The sequence below is a fragment of the Microcebus murinus genome, chromosome 1 (genome assembly GCF_040939455.1).
Source record: "Microcebus murinus isolate Inina chromosome 1, M.murinus_Inina_mat1.0, whole genome shotgun sequence".
NCBI classification, from domain to species: Eukaryota; Metazoa; Chordata; class Mammalia; order Primates; family Cheirogaleidae; genus Microcebus; species Microcebus murinus.
The window spans coordinates 26,305,147-26,326,073 of record NC_134104.1 but is presented as its reverse complement, the minus strand read 5'-3'; the positions used below and the strand labels follow the sequence as shown (position 1 = coordinate 26,326,073).

Below are 20,927 nucleotides of genomic sequence, written 5' to 3'. Positions count from 1 at the left end.
CTCAAACATCTTAAAAATAAAAAAGTTATTCCTTCCTATATTATTTTTCAGTTAATACCCTTACTTTTTATTCCTATTCAGAGTCTCTTTAAAGAGAGGTGTTGGTTTCATCTGCTTATTCCCCATTTATTTAACCATCCCCACTTTAGGTTCTGGTTCCAGAACTAAGCTCAAAGAGTTATTTCTAAGGTTATTGATTTCCTACATTTGGTCAAATCCATTAGATCCCTTTCCATTTCCATATTGAACTCTTATTAACTATTAATGCTGATTATTCTCTTTCCCTCTTCCTTTTTCTCATTCTTTCCTTAAAAATTCACTTCTCTGGATTCCATGACACTGTATCAGGCGTCCTCAAACTGCGGCCCTCCGGCCACATGCAGCCCGCCAAGGACATTAATCCAGCCTGCTGGGTGTTTTTGCCACCGCTGCCTGTCCTGCTTAGCAGCCGACTCATCCCAGGCCCACAGTGCGCATGTGTGGAATGTGCGCCGCACTCTCCAATGGCCCGAGGGAGGTGAACTGGTCCCCTGTTTAAAAAGTTTGAGGACCCCTGCACCATATTCTCATGGGCTTTTTCCTGTCTCTGTGGGTACTTCTTAGTAATAGTATTTATCATCTCTTTTTCTTGAATATTAAAGTAGGAGATCCTTGGGGCTTGGCTTAGCCCTTTTCCTTGTCTTGTGTTATCTCCTGGGTAATCTGTCAATAAGACAGCAATTCTCCAGCAATTTATATCTTCAAACCAGATTATTAATTATAGTTATAGTCTTATATCCAGCTCTCTTCTTTTTTTTTTTTTTTAATTATTTTTTTTTATTTTGGCATATTATGGGGGTACAGATTTTAAGGTTTCAATAAATGCCCATTTCCCCCCCTCCCCCCAAAAGTCTGAGTCTCCATCATGACCATCCCCCAGATGGTGCACATCTCACTCACTATGTATGTATATACCCGCCCCCCTCCCCCCTCCCACCTGCCCAATACCCTATTACTGTAGCACCTATGTGTCCACTTAGGTGCTACTCAGTTAATACCAGTTTGCTGGAGAATATATCTGGTGCTTGTTTTTCCATTCTTGGGATACTTCACTTAGTAGTATGGGTTCCAGCTCTAACCAGGAAAATATAAGGTGTGCTATATCACCATTGTTTCTTAGAGCTGAATAGTACTCCATGGTGTACATATACCACATTTTGTTAATCCATTCTTTGATTGATGGGCACTTGGGCTGTTTCCACAGCCTTGCAATTATGAATTGTGCTGCTATAAACATTCGAGTGCAGGTGTCTTTTTTGTAGAGTGTCACTGGATCATTTGGGTAGATGCCCAGCAATGGGATTGCTGGATCAAATGGTAGATTCACTTGTATCGCTTTAAGGTATCTCCATATTGCTTTCCACAGAGGTTGAACTAGTTTGCAGTCCCACCAGCAGTGTAGGAGTGTTCCTCTCTCTCCGCAACCACGCCAGCATTTATTGTTTGGAGATTTTTTGATAAAGGCCATTCTCACTGGGGTTAAGTGATATCTCATTGTGGTTTTGATTTGCATTTCCCTGATGATTAGAGATGTTGAGCATTTCTTCATATGTTTGTTGGCCATTCTTCTGTCTTCTTTAGAAAAATTTCTGTTCAAGTCCTTTGCCCACTTTTTAATGGGGTTATTTGATTTTTTCTTCCTAATTTTCGTGAGTTCTAAGTATATTCTAGTTATCAGTCCCTTATCGGATGCATAGGATGCAAAAATTTTCTCCCATTCTGTAGGTTGTCTGTTTACTTTCATGACTATTTCTTTGGCTGTGCAGAAGCTTTGTAGTTTGATCATGTCCCATTTATTTATTTTTGTTGCTGCTGTGATTGCCTTTGGGGACTTCTTCATAAACTCTTTGCCCAGGCCGATGTCTAGGAGAGTGTTTCCAACTTTTTCCTCTAGAGTTCTAATAGTTTCATATCTTAGGTTTAAGTCTGTTATCCAGCGTGAGTTGGTTTTTGTGAGAGGTGAAAGGTGTGGGTCCTGTTTTAGCCTTCTACAGGTGGCTATCCAGTTTTCCCAGCACCATTTATTGAAGAGGGATTCTTTTCCCCAGCGTATGTTTTTGTCTGCTTTGTCAAAGATGAGATGGCTATATGAGGATGGTTTTATATCAGGATTCTCACATCTGTTCCACTGGTCAATATTCCTGTTTTTGTGCCAATACCATATTGTTTTAATTACTACAGCTTTGTAGTATAGTTTAATATCTGGCATATTAATGCCTCCCATTTTGTTTTTGTTGCCTAGAATTGCTCTTGATATTCGGGGTCTTCTTTGGTTCCATACGAAGCGTAAAATTATTTTTTCTATATCTGTGAAGAATGCTGATGGGATTTTAATAGGTATTGCATTGAATCTGTAGATCAGTTTGGGTAGTATAGACATTTTGACGATATTGAGTCTGCCGATCCACGAGCATGGTATGGATTTCCATCTGTTTACATCCTCTGCTATTTCCTTCCTCAGTGTTTCATAGTTCTCCCTGTAGAGGTCTTTTACCTCTTTGGTTAAATATATTCCTAGGTACTTTAATTTCTTTGTTGCTATTGTGAAGGGAATTGAGTCTTTGATTTGGTTCTCAATTAGATTGTTGTTGGCGTATATGAATGCCTCTGATTTCTGTGTATTAATTTTGTCCAGCTCTCTTCTTAAGTTGAAATCTCATGGACCATTCTCAACCAATGATTTCCACTGCTACCACAGAACAAAAGAAAAAAATTTTCTGTTCTTCCTTCAGTGGCACTGTTCTCAGTATAGAATAGTTAACCCGGTTGTTCATGCTAGAAATCCGACTTTGTTCTTGATACCTTCCTTGCTCTTCTGTCTCCCATCCTGCCAATGAGCCAGTCAGTCAGGTCCTGGTGCTACCTTGTGTGCATATGTCTGTGTGTGTGTATAAATGTGTACATGTAATTTTATGTGGTTTTGTGCATTTTTACTGTCAATATCTTAATCTATGCTAATTTTATCTCTGGATGGATTTTGTGATAGTCTTCTAACAAACTACCACCCACTTCACACAGAAGCCATAAAGGTGTTTCAGAGACACAAATCTGATACTGTTATAAAAGGATTTATAGATTTAACTGTTCAGTGATTTTCAGTTATACCCAAATGCAGTGAGGAAAAAAATTTTTTTGGGGGGGTTTGTGTTTTATTTAAGTGGATTTAGAGGTATAAGTGGGTTATTGTCACATGGAAAAAAAAATTCTTAACAGGACTTCAAGAACTTGTAAAATTTTACTCCTTGCCTGACTTTTCATTGTGATCTCTTCCTTACTCCCCTAAGCTACACTGACCTTCCTTTATAATAGTTCTTAAAATGTTAAGTTCTTTGCTGCCTTAAAGTCTTTGTCGTGCTGTTCCTTGGCCAGGAATACACCACAACCCCAAATACTCTGGCCTGTCTATTTCCCACTCACCATTCAATTCTCAGCTTAAATGTAGAACTCTTCCTTGCTTTCTCCTCCACCATGTAATACTTTAGCTCCCATTTCTATACCTTCTTACAGCACTGTCTCATCACACCTTTTTTAACACTTATAATAATAAACGATTATTTGTGTATATGTTCAGTTAATGTATATAATGTCTTTCTTTCAGATGAGGCTGAGAATTTCCTCAACTCAAGAATCATATCTCTCTTGTCCACTGCTATATTTATTTCCAGTATTTAGGACAATGTCTTGCTCTTAGAAAGTGTTTCTTACAAGAGGAAATATATATACATATGTGTGTGTATAATTACACATGTGTGTATAATATCTATGGCTGGGTGTGAATGTATTAGTGTACATGTATAAACCAACAGGCAAATTATACTTAACTCACCATTTTCAGGAATATAATCAGTCAGTGTTATAGTTTTTAGGTTCAGGAGAGAATCCATATATACACCTACTTTTAGTAGCTAAAAGGCCATATTGAGGAACATTAATTAATGTTCCCTTTTTTCATAGGTAAAAAGTTTGAAAACACTGAAATGTTTGGTCAGTACCCACTTCAGGTCAATGGGTTCAAAGATCTGCATGAGTGCCTAGAAGCTGCAATGATTGAAGGAGAAATTGAGTCTTTACATTCAGAGAATTCAGGAAAATCAGGTCAAGAGGTGAGTTTAACATTTTCAGTAGTCTTATTTTTCTCCTTTCTTACAATGCTATAAAGCATAACTTAAAGTTCTGATTTATATAGCTACATAGTAATTGAGAGAATACTCAGAAAATATATTTGGATTTAATTATGATAACTTAGACATATTCAGGAAACCTGTATAGTCAATATGGTCTACAATCTATGTTAAATTCTCTTTTAAACAATTTATCTTGAAAATTTTTATTGAAATCTTTCTAGAACATAGTTCAGTCTTTTTAGACTTTTCAATCAAGGTGCCAGCTATTGGTAGCATGATAGTCCTGGAAATAAAGAAGAAAAACACTGATATTAGGGTAGATTTTTATATAGGTTTATGTTTTTTAAATCAAATAGTATAGGGATTTGTTTAGGTGTATATAGGCAATACCAAATTTTTTGTAGAATTGCTATGTTATTGTATAAGGTCATATAGAAGAACTTGCTTTCTCAAGGAAGAAATAATTTAAAAAAATATTGTAAACTTATTTATCTAGCTCCATTGATCTTTCTCTCTACCCATCTCTGAGTCTTTATTCATCTATTTAGCTGCATTTGTGTGCCTGTTCATCCATGTATTTATCTGTAAGGGAATGTTGGCACCATAATAAGTAAGTAAAGGACAGATCTTGTGCCCCAAATCAGGCATTGTTAAGCAAGTACTGATAGCTGTCTAGATTGTAAGCTCCATGCATAAAGGTAGAAATTTTTATCTGTGTCATTCACTACTATATCCCTAGTAGTATTATGGTGACTGCATACATCATAAATATTTATTGAACGAATGGATGAAATGTGTCTGTCAGTCCTTATCAAAAAAGTTCTTTGGTCTTTATACTGAATTAGGTGCTTGATAATGTCTCTGTGTTTATCTGAAAAGAGACTGGGTTCTTGTTTCTTTGAAAATAAATTGCTTTTATCTAAATTGTTACTTTTTTTTTAAGATGTGATTAATCCTTTCCTGTTTCAGTTCCATCCTCATTTTTTCTCTTCCCTGACATACCTAGACAAACAGATTTTTTTTTTACAAGGAGGATTGTTTATGTGTAGTAGTTTATCTCTCTACACCATAGATCATATACTTCAGTGATTCTCAGTAGATGCTGAGGCTGCTCTTCAAAGCTATCAGAGTCTAGAATAGGGATATGTATATGGACAGAAGAGCTCACAAATGATGCTGATATAGACTTCTAATTAAGAATGTTTAAATTTAGCTTATTTATTTTATTGACTCGAAAATAGATCTCTAAAGATTGGGGCTTTCACAAGATCCCACAATTGAATAGGAAAGCCAGATCCCTTAAACTCTGATCTGTTTGCTATTAAATAAAAGGATGATGGGCTGGAGCAGGTGGGCAGGGATGACATTTTCCTTGTATTATCAGAGCAGCTTTTAAGTGAAATACACTATGACTTACTGATAAAAAATCTTTCACACATATTACTAGCTTTTAAAAATTATTTATCTTACATAGAATCTGAATTTCATTATTTATTTAAAAGATCTTGTTTTTGCCCATCTTTTCATACTCTGCCCAATGCTAAAGCATGTATTTTCTGCCAGGTTTTTCCATCTAGTCTAAGGAATATAGTAGTCTGTCTTCTTTTCTGAATTTAGTGTTTTCTAAACAATCTTAATAATAGCAGATTTGATTACCTGTGATTCCTATTACCAATTGTCTATATTTAATGGAGACTAAATCAGTAGTTTCCATAATAATTCAACCTGGTTTCAGAGACTGTCACTGACTAGAGTATAATATCTTACAAGTTTTTAAAACATTTAAGTTATAGTCTTATTTCATTACAACCTTCAGAATAACTATTTTATTTCTTCTTGAGTCTCCATAAACCAATAAATAACACTGTAGGCTATTTCTAAATTGACATAATCCCTGATATAACAACTTTTTCCTCACATTATTACTAAAAGATGTTGATTTTATTTTGGCATAGAAAATGTGTCTTTTGCTGAAATAGCTGTGACCAACTAATACAGGAAGACCTCCAGTCTCCAGAATTGCCCAAATTAAAACATCCAGGCCGGGCGTGGTGGCTCACGCCTGTAATCCTAGCACTTTGGGAGGCCGAGGCGGGCGGATTGCTCAAGGTCAGGAGTTCGAAACCAGCCTGAGCGAGACCCCGTCTCTACCAAAAATAGAAATAAATTAATTGACCAACTAAAAATATATATACAAAAAATTAGCCGGGCATGGTGGCGCATGCCTGTAGTCCTAGCTACTCGGGAGGCTGAGGCAGTAGGATCGCTGAGCCCCGGAGATTGAGGTTGCTGTGAGCCAGGCTGACGCCACGGCACTCACTCTAGCCTGGGCAACAAAGTGAGACTCTGTCTCAAAAAAAAAAAAACAAAAAAAAACATCCAATGGTCTGTAACAGTTTAAATTTCTACAGTGATATACCAGGAGATAACTGAATAAATAAAAATTATGTGCAATATAACTACTTAGAAAACATTTTTGAAATCATAAATTTTAATTAAATGGTATGCAATTTATAGAAGATTCATACTCTCCAGGAAACTGGGAGGTATTTTTTGATTGCCTATTGGAGGAAAAAAATTTCAAATAGGAAATACTTCAATTCTGAGTATTCACTACTACTACTGTGTTGTATTAATACATTCTTTTAGACCATTGCTATGCATATATAAATATTTGTATCTGTCTGTTCATACTGTCCTGAGACTTGCATTTTTCCCTCAGCAATATATCATGATTATTCTTCCATGACAGTATTCAATCTTTTTAAAGTATTCAATCTTTTTAAAACCTGCATAAGGTCATGTAGTCTGTATTTATAAATTTAAATTTATTTAAATCTCCTGTAAGGCAGTAGCTAGACAAAGAATTATTTTGAAGAATGCTTTTGTATAAATACCCTTGAACATTGAGGAATGAAGTATAGTGAGAAATAGAATCTTTGGGTCATAGGGCATACTCCTTTAAAATTGTTGACACTTTCAGCTGGGTATGGGGGCTCACACTTGTAATCCCAACACTTTGGGAGGCCACAGTGGAAGCCTTGCTTGGGGCCAGAAGTTCAAGATCAGCCTAGGCAACTGAGCAAGACCCTGTCTAAAAAAAAAAAAAAAACATTAGCCAGGTAGGGTGGTACGATCCTATAGTCCTAGCTACTTGGGAAGGTGAGGCAGGAGGATGGTTTGAGCCCAGGAATGTGGGTTGCAGTGAGCTATAATGATGCCCTCCAGCATAGGTGACAGAGTGAAGAGACCCTGTCTCAAATAATAAATAAGTAAATAGATAGATAGGTATTTTGAGATTTCTCTTCACAAAATTGTGTGAATTAATATTAAAGTGTTAGAAGAAGTTTCCCAAAGCTTTAAAAACTAAAGTAGAGAAACAATGTTGACATGTATCATATATATAAAAGTTATATGGTAAAAATTAATCTTTTAAAGTGCAAGGTCAAATGAATCAAGGCATTTAAGTAACTGCAGCTAATATTTGAATTGTAATAGGAAGTTTTTGCTTCTTGTGCTTAGTTTGCATCCTGACTTGCTTTAATGTTCTGAGGGTATTTGAGATCATGGATAAGTTTTTTCTGCACTTGTGTAATCTTCTCAAAAGCAAGGTATCTTAAACACTTTGATTAGAAAAACCAGCTACTAAAAGTCTTATAAAAGATCAGATTTATAGAATGATGATAAATTCTGGAGCACTTATGCTGCCAATACACATTATGTAAATTCTTCATTCACTAACTGCATAAAGCTATTCCTCCTGTAGGTTCATTATATAGTAATACAGTAAGAAAAATAATATGTTTAGAGACACGGAGAATAGCATAATTTGTACTTTTATTCACCTCTGTCTCACAAGCGTGGCATATGGATTAGATTACAGAGAAATATAGTTTTTTGTTGAATGGAAAGAATTTTTGAAAGAAAAATTTATGTTTTATATTATTTAAAATTCTAGTTATGTACTACTTTACTTACAATCCAAATATTACAGAGCTAGACACCATTAGTATTTTAAAAAATAAATTGACAGAATGTCTGGTTATCTTATCTTGTCCCATCAGCTTTAGAATGAGAAAGTGAAACCTTCCACTCTTGTAGTAGGAAAAACCTGCCATCGCTGATAGAGGAAATACACTCATAGCAGAGACATATTACATAACATTTTTTGAACATCCTTTTGTTAAGGTATGAAAGCTATTTATATTTTCTGGACTTTTCATGGTCTGCAGAAAAGTATACCCCAGTTTGGGTCATTTTGTTTCTCCTGTCTATGGTAGATTCCCTTGAATTAAAATATGTAAATTATTTAATTTTAATGGTGACATTTAAAATCTTTCAAGAACTAATACTTTAATATTTTATTGCAATATACTTACTTGCTTGAGTGTCATTAAATGAAGGCATCAAAAGTTTTCTTTGTGATATGTCTAGGTTGTAGTATCTCAATTCTTAAGAGTAATTTGGGATGTAGATTAGAGCTAATTCAAATTTCTTGCCAGTGCTATGTGAGATCAAAAAAAGTAAGCAAAATTTGCCCATCAGACTTTAAAACTGAAAAAGTGTTTCTGATATTAGATCTTTCATAACTTTATTTCATTTTAGGTAATATCCATATAAAGAAATCCTAAAACCTTAACCTTAAGTAGAAGAGAACCTAAATCCAACCTGGGAAATCTCAGTTCATATAATCATTAGCATTTTGGAAGGGAGAAATGATATTGAATAGCCATTTACTTTTATTTGCTTTAATTAAAGAAAAGTGGCAAATTTCAAGATTCTGTCAAATTCAGTTGGCCAGGTGTGTGTCATTCCTGTTTTTTGAATATTCAAATTTAAATTAGTATACTCTTAAATTATTGACAGATGCAGAGTGGCATTTTGTGGCACTTGAAGTTACACATATGGTAATGCCGCAATTTCTTTTTAAAGTAGTGCATTACACAGCTTATAATAAGCACTTCTATATATTTGTTACGTTATTTTTACACTTATGTTACTTGTTGCTTTACAAGTTTGTTAATTTTCCTTTCTCTTTAAATAATATTTATGTATAACTTGAGGCTGTTACATGGAAATAATTTTTCCTGTTTTTAGCATGAGAGTTGTGATCATTTATACTATAAACATATTTTCTCTTTTGACTGGGCACAGTGGCTCACACTTATAATCCCAGCACTTCAGGATGCTAAGGTGGGACAGTAAGTTGAGGCCAGTAGTTTTAAGACCAGCCTGGCAACATAACAAGACCCCGTATCTAAAAAAAAAAAAAAGGGGGGGGGCATGGTGATGTGTGTCTGTAGTCCTGTCTACTTGGGAAACTGAGGCAGAAGAATTTTTTGAGCCTAGGAGTTAGAGGTTGCAGTGGTCATACCACTGCACATCAGCCTGGATGATACAGTGAGACCCCATCTCTAAACAAGTAAACATATTTTTTTTTCATTTGAGTACTGTTATTTTACAAGTTATTAATACTTTATCACAGGATTTTGACAGTGTTGTTGATTAAGTGTAAGTACCATTTGATATGATATTGAAGAAGACAGAAGACTTGATCTACTAAGCCATGATTTTAACCAGTGTCTTTTTCTTTCAGTTAGAAATTCTAAATATAAAGAATTATGGAATAAGGACAGTTGTTAGAAGAGTTTTCTCTTGCTTGATTGGGTGTTATACACACTCTTCAAGAGGTGTGGAAATTTTTTAGAAAGAAGTTGAGTTTTAACTAAGTTATGTACCAGTTATTTTTGGTGTCAGCATTGTGATGATGTGTATAAAAATGTCAGTTTTAACATCCTATGCCTAAAATTGCAGTGGAGTTAACAGAAAGGTGATATTAAGGTTTTTTTGTTGTTTTGTTTTCTTTCAGCATTGGTTTACTGAATTACCACCTGTGCTAACATTTGAATTGTCAAGATTTGAATTTAATCAGGCATTGGGAAGACCAGAAAAAATTCACAACAAATTGGAATTTCCCCAAGTTTTATATTTAGACAGGTATGGTTTAGCATACAACATGACTTAGTTTTGAAATGGTTTAGTAAACAAGTGAACAATTGCTGTGTTAAGAAGAAAATTAAGCAAAATTTTCTTCTAAGAAAATTTTGCTTAATTTTCTTAGAATTAACCTTTACTTTTGTATGATATTTCTAATACCATTTGTCAAGGAAAGTGGAGTTCACTCTTTATTGGAAAAGTATAGTTACTGGGAATCATGTTATAAGAAAGTAAAAAAAATGAGATTTCTTTTGTAATTTAAAATTCTGTCAAAATTTTTTAAAATACTATTTTGTAATATCTGATATCTTATAAAATTTTGATTCATTTGAAAAATTGATTCATTGTTGTGATGGCTAGACTTAATATATCTACTTTTAAGATATTTGCTAATGATTGCTTTTTTCCCCTTGGTAGATACATGCACAGAAACAGAGAAATAACAAGAATTAAGAGGGAAGAGATCAAGAGGCTCAAAGATTACCTCACAGTATTACAACAAAGACTAGAACGGTATTTTAACTTTTATGAAATTAAGAGATAACTATAGGAAATCATGTATTTAGTGACTATCTAGATTTTTAAGTTGCTTTGAATAATTTTTAATTCTAGAAGTATATAATCATTCTGGATTGATGTTTTGCTTTGAATAGTATAGTTTAAGTTTTGTTAGAAACTAAAAATCTGTAGTTGATTTGAGGAGATTATTTTGCATTTAAAATTAAGTATCTCATTGTCAACAGGTAAGGCTCTTGGTGCTGAATATGGAAAGTTAAATGAATCTAGTTTTGAGCCTTCTTTTTTGTATGGAACTGTAGATTCCTCTTACGATATCCATTAAAATGAATGGAGCCAGGTGTTGTGGCACATGTCTGCATTCCAAGTGACTCGGGAGGCTGAAGTGGGAGGATCACTTGAGACCAGGGGTTTGAGACAGCCTGGGCAACATATTTTTAGAGACACTGTCTCTAAAAATAAAAAATAAAAAAATATTTAAAGTTGTTAAAATGAATGAAAGTTGAGTTTTTCTCCTTTACACAGAGGACATATACTTGAAGGCCTACTGGGGCCTCATAGAAGCTTCATAAAGGAGGAAATTGGGTCAGGTATAAGGGTATGTGAGAGGAGCCTAGAGTGCACATCTATGTGTAGAGGGAGCAAATGCCATCTAATACTGCTGGGTGGTGCCATGTGTGAATGTAGTCTTACTGTTATCTAGAGTTTTGGATGATTGCTAAAAGAAGCCAGAATCTGGATAGTCAGATGGTCTGCAGGTTAGGCAAAAGTCTACAGCCCAAAATGTGGCCTAACAGATCCCGGTTTGCAACCTCTGCTCTAATATGTATTTCCTTATTTTAGTATTCATTTGCAAATTAATAGCCTAAAACTTTTTATACAAAATAATATATCTTATTTTAATAATTTTTATTCTTAAAAAGTACCAGTAATCATTGAAAGTGACATATTTATGTCATTGAAATATTTATGTCAATATATCATTGTCTTGATCATGAGACCAGATGCCAGATCTAAAAATAAAAACAGTCTCAGGAGATGGTACTGTCAGTTTTCATCTTCCTATTGAGTTACAATTTAGAACAGCATTTAAAAATTGAACAGTATATGCACACATTCAGTCTTACCCAGCTTTGGTTTCCTTCCTTTGGAGAACATTTCATTTACTTTTTTCTTGAATATATTAATATATTCAGTTTTAACATCTTCATTTGAAACAAATGAATTTTATTGTTGAGGAAGATTTATTAACGTATTATATCATGTTTTATAAGAACTACTTATAAAAGCCAAAATGTTCTGTATATACAAATAAAAGCATTCATGCATGTTATGGTTAACAGGTATTTAAGCTATGGTTCAGGTCCCAAACGGTTCCCCTTAGTAGATGTTCTGCAGTATGCCTTGGAGTTTGCCTCAAGTAAACCTGTTTGCACGTCCCCTGTTGATGATATTGATGCCAGTTCCCCTTCTAGTAGCTCTGTACCATCACAGACATTACCAAGGTAAGTAGTCTTCTCCATGCCAGAAACAGCTATGTTCCCTGTGTTGTAGAATAACGTAATTGATGCATTTAAAGAAGATTGTATTAAATGCAGGTCTGGATTTATTTTAGCAAACTCTTAAAAAGAGTAGATTCACTTAGAAGATTGTATTAATATATCTTCTGGTAGTTTTCTTATTTCATTATTTCAGTACATTTTATGGCTTTGGATTGAAATTTTAATCATTTTTTTCTGTTCAGAATTGCACTTTTGATTGTTTTGGTATGCAGTTATATAAGTTTCAATCTCTTATGGTACATGAAAATAGTACTGTTAAATTAGAGGTTGTTTCTGTGATGTAAGCTGGTGTTAGCCTGGGGAAAGTCTTTATAATTTCACCATACATAAGATTTGTTGTTTTCTTAAATGGATTAAGCTGCTTTTACTCTTAAGCTACAATTCATTCTAAAATAATTTAGTTCTTGTATATTAAGAATCTCATTGGATATTAGATCAATCCATATATATTTTTAAAAATCTATTCCTTTGGAAATTAAGGAATAAACTAATCAGTTAAGGAATAGATTAATTTATAGATTAAGATCTATTCTTTTTAAAAACTGATTTAATGCTATGCGTTTGGCACTACTTTGTCCAGAGCTTCAGTTTTAAAGATTAGTAACAAATATTCTATGCTTTGAAAATGCAGCACAACAGAACAACAGGGAACTCCTTCAGAACTGCCAAGCACATCACCTGCATCAGTTGCTGCCATTTCATCAAGATCGGTAATACACAAACCATTCACTCAGTCCCGAATACCTCCAGATTTGCCCATGCATCCAGCACCAAGGCACATAACAGAAGAAGAACTTTCTGTGCTAGAAAGCTGTTTACATCGCTGGAGGACAGAAATAGAAAATGACACCAGAGGTAAGAAGCGTCTCATAGAATAGATACTGTAACCTCAGATGGGTATGTATAATGTTATAATAAAATTGAGAAGGAAAATTACCTCTGGATTCATATTTAAATATTATAGTCATTTTTATTTTAGAAAAGGGTTTATGTAAGATAAACTAGTCTGGCTTCTCATTTTTATAATCTTAAATCAGGTTCACAAGGACAAAAAGATTTTCCCTGGATTGCTTAGCTGATTAATGACATAGCAGATGGTCTGATTTTCTAGTTTAGTGGTCTAAATTTATAGCAAACTGATATTAACAGCTACTCCGTTGGTGAAATGTCATACAACATCAAAGTTCGTACATAGCAGTTATGTACTTAACCTAATGTTTGCACAACAATGAAGTTCAAGTGATTAGAAGGCTTAAGAATTAGAATTGTGAATTTTAATTTTTAATCTGATCTAACAGATTTCTAAATATGATTTATGAACTCAGTGGCAGTCTATAACAGAGTTTTAACTGGCATGCTACAAAATAAGAAAATAAGGACAGTGCTCTGTTGTGGGTGTGTGTGTGGTGTGTATGTGTTAAGTTGCCATCTGTTCTTTCTTGGAAGGAACTCTCCTTTATCCTATTTTGTCCTTTATTGCTTTATTCAGAATAAGTTAGTCTGAACTTAATCTCCTTCCTACTTTTCCATTTAAATGTACTTTTCAAAAATGTGAAATGATGTTACTATTTTGTGGTAGATTTTTGTTTATTGTATCTTTTCCTTACATATCAAAACATCATATCCTATTAACATCTCCTAATTTTATGGTAATCTACTAACTTACAAAAAAAGGAAAGTGTAGGAACTGTTTTATACTACATGATTGGAATTATATTGAACAGTTACTGATTGTTGGACTTTTTATGACCAATTTGACTCTTTATAAAGTGTGTGTGAATGAAGAGTAGTCCTAATTTAATAGGGAGTACATAGGGCATGATGGTGACTAACAATTAGCATTAGTAGCTAATTAGTAAAGATTTTGTTACTATTTTTCATATATAAGGAAAACTTTTATGTTAATATTTGAACTCATTAACAAACATTTATTAAGCACATAGTATTTAGCAAACACTGTCGTAGCTATGTGTTGGATAATTTTCTACTGGGCATGGCAGATTGTTTTGATAAGACTATGTTCAAAAGAGTGGAAGCTAGGAAGCTTTTCACACCTAGGTAATGTCATTGAGGGCAGAAAGAAATTACTGTATTTAAAATACTCTTTGGAGACAACTAGCAAATATGGACACTTAACTAGAGGTTAGAGAGGGAGGAATCAGGAATGATTCCTTAGTTTGTGATGGTATGAATAACTAAATAGAATGCACTGTGGAAAAAAGCCAACTGGTGGGTAAGCAGGTTCCCACTTGGGGAAGGAAGTAGGAATATAATGAGTTTAATTTTGGCCATTTTAAACTTGAACTTGAGGGCATCCATGTGATAAGGTGATCAGGAAAGGAAATATTTGCTTTCTTTCACCCCTTATTGATATTAAATGTTAACATTATTTTTTAAACTATTATGTAACATTCCAACATATGGGTATGATATAGTTTATTTAATTTCCATATTGATATTCTCTGCAAGTAGCAGCCTTCTATATACATACACACATATATATATATACACACACACACACATATATATATATAATACACTTCTGTAAGTAGTGTGAGTAGGATATATTCTTAAAAAGTGCCATGTTTTTGGTCCAAAGTGTGTATATTTTAAATATTGACTATTTTAAAATTATCTTTCCAAAACATTAAACAATTTTGCTCCCACTAACTGTATATGAAGGAGGAGCCTGTCTCCTAATATCCTCCCTATCTGCTGGTACTTTTTGATCTTGTGGTAGTCTGATAGTTGAAAAAATGATATTCAGTGTCTCGATTTGCATTTCCTTAATTGTGAGTGAAATTGAGTATGTATTTTCTCTAAATTTCTTGTTTGTGACATTTGCCCATTTTTTTATATTGAGTCATTTGTATTTTTCTTATTGCTTAATAGAAAGTTGAATGTATTTATGGATATTAACCTTTTAGTATATGGTATATGCTTGCAGATATTATTTTCCCAATTTGCCAGTTGATTTTCTTCATGTTGGTTTTTGTTTGTTTTGTTTTTATAATGTAGAGTTTTCTTTAAAAAAAAGTTTTGGGTGGGGTGGTCTTATCTTTTCCTTTATGGCTACTGGATTTTCTCTCAGGTTTAAACAGGTCTTTCCCCTACTGTAGTTACTTATATTTTCTTGTATTCTGTCAAGTTTCCTCCTAATTCAGCAACTTCACAGTATGATGTGGTGATAGTATAATTTACTCATTTCCCTATGGATGGATATTGAGATTATCTCCAGCTTTTTAAAATTATTATGGACAATATTGCTGTGGACATCCCTATCTCTGGATAATTTTGTAGGATTGTGTTTTCTGTAAGAAGTATTAATAGAAATAATTAATGATAATAGTCCCATAATTTTATTTCCATTGGTGGTTATAGTGGATTTTTATTTAATTACATGTATATATACACAAGATATGTGGTAAAGTTATTTTATTTCATTCTTAAGTTCACATGCTTTAGAGCAATATATAAATAGGTTTAGCTTTAATTTTCATCGAAACCTTCCTTTATAGATGTGAACAGTGTTCATTTTTATTGACTGTACATTTTCTGAATAATTCATATTTGTTTTGGTTTTTACTATGCATTTGTGCTATATCTTTTATTAAGAACTATATTTCTTTTTATACAAACTTCAAATAGTAATGTTTTTAAGAGCAGTTTTAGGAAATTTTCTTTATTACTCTAATGTGTTTATAGTAAAACCTTTAATCTCAAATATTTTATAAGTCTTAGTAGAAACACAGCTGATGTTAACCATTAAACAACACCTTATATCCTTAGATTTGCAAGAAAGCATATCCAGAATTCATCGAACAATTGAACTAATGTACTCTGACAAATCTATGATCCAAGTAAGTGAAATTCTGAGATAGTAATCATTGTCAAAATTATTTACATATATTAATTTATCTTTGTTATTTATCTTAACCTACTTCTTCCTTACATCTGTTATAAAATTTGTCAATAAAATTTCAATTCAGATGGACTCTCATACTGTATTTATTGCTTGCCCTTTTTATTATTTGACACTAAAATTTATCAAGATTTTACAAAGGCCTTAAGATTTTAAAAAATGTCCTATGAGAGAAAATATGTGGTTGCTGAAGGATATTTAGATTTGGAAAGAAACTCTAGGGCTCAATAGCATTTTAACTTCTGGTATGTATTATATAATCCATTTTGTTAGCCATCAATTTGTAACTGTTAAGTTTTAGACAAATCATGTACTATATATAACACCATTTACCATAAGTTCTTTATTCAAAAGAAATAAATAGGACAACAAATGCATGCACAACAAATAGATTTTCAAAGTTTCAAAAATTATCTTTTTATCTATACAGCTGTCTACATATCTTTAGCATATTTAGCCTACCTCTTTTTGTTTTCAACTTTGTGGTTTAATTTTTTCAAAATTTTAATCCCAGTCAGTGTTCTCTTGTTAACAAAATATGCTTGCATGGTTTCCTCCAAACAGGTTGTTTGTGGATTTTAAGGAATGTGGTATAATAGACTTTGTAATTGTAGTTTAACTCTTCTTTTGCACATTTAGGTTCCTTATCGCTTACATGCTGTTTTAGTTCATGAAGGCCAAGCTAATGCTGGACACTACTGGGCATACATTTTTGATCATCATGAAAGCAGGTGGATGAAGTACAATGATATTGCTGTGACAAAATCATCCTGGGAAGAGCTAGTGAGGGATTCTTTTGGTGGTTATAGAAATGCCAGTGCCTACTGTTTAATGTATATAAATGATAAGGCACAATTCTTAATACAAGGTAAGAATATGAAATATATAGTTTTAAATAAATAGCCCTTTTATGTGACTGTGGTCTGTGGTGTGATTAGTTAAGTATAATTCATTCAGAGGGTGGTAGACATGGTTAGAGAGTGCTACTGGGTTGTTATAAGTGAGAAAGCTGAATCGAAAAGTATTATGACCAGAGTTGAGAATCAGCATATATTTTGTACTCAAAGTTAATGATTAAATGTAAAGCTAACCTTTTTTCTCCTTGCTAAAAATCTTTTGGGGACTGCATCCACACATTGACTCACATTTAAACTCCTTAGCCTATCATGTAAGGCCTCTATTTTCTGGCCTCTATCTCTCCAGCTTCATTTATCACCAGTGCCCACTTCAAACTTTATATACTTTATGATAGTTGAATTTCTTGCTGCATTTTGCTCACATCAAACCATTTCACACCTTTAAATCTGTATGTTCTTATGTGTTTTATTTTTTGCCGGTAATATTTTTTCTTTTTTGTTTTGCTTAATTCTTGCTCATCTGTTAAGATTCAGTTGAGTTGTCCTCTCCTCTGCAAAGTTTTTCTTGATCTGCCAGAAACTCTCTCTCCTTGTGTTCTCATAGCATATCTCTGTTGGGCATTTATTGTTGCGTGTTGGAATAATATGTTGACTCGTCTTGCACAATTCACTCTGATCTTCTCAAAGTCAGAGAACATGTTATATCTCAGTTTTTTTTAGTTCTGATGTTCTGATGTGTGCTTTGCACATAGAAAACAATAAAGATTTGTTAAAACTGATAAAAATCAACTTCCTTTTACATTTAACAATTCAGCACAACTAGCTAGGCAGTCCATTTATGACTGAAAAGGTAAAATTTATCTTTTGTGTGTGTAGTAGAAGTTGAGTAACTTCTAAATACTATTTATATAATGTACAAAATCTTCCTATATTAGTTAACTTTTATAATTGCATACTTATTTTTATGGCTATCCTTAACTACTTCAGCTGAAAAACAATCTTAGTTCTGTTTCAAGCTTTAAAAAGTTATCAGCTACTCATATTTTGAAAAATTGTACTTCATGAGTAATCAAACATCTAGTATTTTCCTGTAATAGCAAAAGTAGTAGTACCATATATCATTGTTAGAGTAGCAAAAACATTTGAATGTATATCTTGTCTCATTTCTATTCATCAGGTAAAAAAAACTGAGAACATTACCTATCAAGGATTATCAAATATATCATTGTTTTTCTGAACAATTTTTTTGAGTTTTAAAATAGATAATATTGATTTGCTTAACAGTAATAATTCATAGTTTAAATCCCACTTGAAATGCATTCTATTTTGAGCTTTGTATTTTTCCTTAATTCTTAATTTTATACTAGGTTTTTTTTTTTTTTTTTTTTCCATGCATGTAAGGTATGTAAATACTAGGTTTTGAATTATGTTTTGCAGAGGAGTTTAATAAAGAAACTGGACAGGCTCTTGTTGGGATAGAAACTTTACCACCGGATTTGAGAGATTTTGTTGAGGAAGATAACCAGCGATTTGAAAAAGAACTAGAAGAATGGGATGCACAACTTGCCCAGAAAGCTTTGCAGGAAAAGCTTTTAGCATCTCAGAAATTGAGGGAATCAGAGTCTTCTGTGACAACAGGTTTGTCCATTTTTGTTGTATTTTATTAGCATTATTATTATATCTATTTTGTTATAAAAATAGAATATGCTCATTAGAGAAACATAGAGCCGTCTTAAAGTATGAAGAAGTCATTAGAAATCATCTGAATTTCCATCACTCAGAGAGTACTACAGGTAACAATTTCGTTTCCCTCTTTGCCAGATACCAGTGTATCCATATATACCTTTTTCAAAGGTAAATGAGATAATTCTGTTGACCCTGCATACTTTGAGTGGGCTTGACTTCTTGATGGGAAGCAGGAGAAGCTGTGAAATCAACAAGCAACCTAAAACAATTCACTAAAGCCATTAAGGGAATGAACTCTAGTAATTTCAAGCTTGAGCAAAATACTACTACTGGTATATTCATATATATTTTGAGTAATGATGAAGTAGCCCCATTATTATGAAATATTTTATTTTATTTTTTAAAATTCTTAGGATTAAAAACAAAATAAGCCAAAACTAAGTATTTAATGTATTTTAGGTAAAAAAAAAAAAGTTTATAGATCTGAAAAACAGATATATAAAAAACAGATGTATAAAAACACTGAAAAACAGATGTATAAAAATATAAATATTAAAAAATACTATTGTAAACTATTAGCTGATGAATTCAATAGACAATTCAAAGTAAACACTTCATAAAAATGAACAAAATATATTCTAACAAAATTGAAAATAGAATTTCTTTTGATATCTTTTTTCTTTTCTTTCTTTTTTTTTTTAGATTAATTTTGTCATCTCTGAGTTGCAAATATATTTTAGGGCAACATGTTTCCTAAACATGTAGAAAAAACACTATCTTGTTATACTAGTTGGGGAAATGAGAAGCTTTACATTAAAACCCAGATACTGTTTTCAAATTCATTTGTCTCTGTTTTTAAATAACTCTAAATGGATCCTTTTGAATAACCTTACTATTATTTTTTTTTGGCAATGTCTATATGTTTTGTTTTTATTTTTTGAGGAAGCATTTCTGGTTTTCATTTGTTTAATTTGACCTTATATAGACAGATTTTCTTGCAACTTAGGTAGTTTTCAGCATTATCATTTGAACTTTAAAAGGAATTATTCCTTCAATAGAAGATTTTTTATAGTACCTCTATGGTATTGTGACTAATGCAGACTTGTTTTCATATAGATTGAATTGTTGTTATTGATTTTGATCTGAAGAGGAAAATAATTTAGAATTCTCAAAAGGCAAACAAAATGGTATTATGCCAACATTTTGGTACTTAAATGTCATGCAGTCTACCTGAATATCACCATTGTAGTGGCTGGTGAGCTCTACCATTATGTAGGATTGCACTTTTTCCCTACACATCCAGGGCTACCATGTAGAACAGGTGAAGCTCTGGATCCACAACAATGTAGTTTCTGTAGATAGCAAGAGGTTTCTGAGCTCAAATTGCAGTGTAATAACTCTATTATATAGTTCCTTTCATTTTTGAGCCAGTCCCATCCCTCTGTGATTTCATGCTTTGTTTTCTGTACATAATCTTTCTCAAATCACTCCCTAGAACTTGCCCCAACATGGAGCTACTGTGTTATTCTTCCCTTAATATTTTGGTACTCCATTCACATGTAACTATTCTTATTATTAGTGGGAAGAAAGGTCTACATGATTTGTTTAAATGGTAGTGGTACCCAAACACTCATAGTTGAATCCTTAATTCATTGGTTAGGCTCCCACTTTATTCTTGGATTAGGTAGCTATGTTTTCTCATACCAATATATTCTATATAGCCCTCTTCCTCTTCATCTTGTCTATTTCTCATAAGGCTCTCCAATTCAGAGTTAACACATTTTATTTCTACTTAGTCAAACTAATACATATTCCCCACTGATATTCCTATTTGATAGGGACTAGCCTTGCCCCACCCATCCTTTACATTTGTCATCTTATTTTCTCTCTCTATAAAAAGGCCGTATCTATATACCCTACACTCTTTCTATGATCTGTGTCAATTCTATGACACTTTTCATGCTGTTTTGTAATTTTAAAAAATTCAATACTAGGCATTGGATATATATTTTCATGTCCCTTTTTACCATGTAAAATAAACTTGAAAAGAATGTACATATGTTTCTGAGAGGAACCACAATAACTAAAAGATAAAGAGATGGAAATAGCCAATTCACATTTAACTATTATGATAATTATCTTCCAGACTAGATTTTTAGAAAATACTGGCAATACTAGCTCAGTAGGAAACATTGTGCCCTCTCTAAACTGATGAAAATACACA

General features: G+C 32.9%; 1 protein-coding gene across 7 annotated transcripts in view; it reads left to right on the top strand.

The window, feature by feature from the left end:
* USP25 (ubiquitin specific peptidase 25) overlaps positions 1-20,927 on the top strand; it is a 137,256-nt gene that overhangs the window by 75,339 nt on the left and 40,990 nt on the right. For all 7 annotated transcript variants that reach the window (XM_012786014.3, XM_012786012.3, XM_012786010.3 and 4 more), the window contains 8 exons: positions 3,994-4,142; positions 10,033-10,160; positions 10,578-10,673; positions 12,020-12,181; positions 12,870-13,093; positions 16,028-16,098; positions 16,800-17,028; positions 18,455-18,655. In XM_012786014.3, the coding sequence (XP_012641468.1) occupies positions 3,994-4,142; positions 10,033-10,160; positions 10,578-10,673; positions 12,020-12,181; positions 12,870-13,093; positions 16,028-16,098; positions 16,800-17,028; positions 18,455-18,655 (1,260 nt within the window). The remainder of the gene's footprint in view (positions 1-3,993; positions 4,143-10,032; positions 10,161-10,577; positions 10,674-12,019; positions 12,182-12,869; positions 13,094-16,027; positions 16,099-16,799; positions 17,029-18,454; positions 18,656-20,927) is intronic.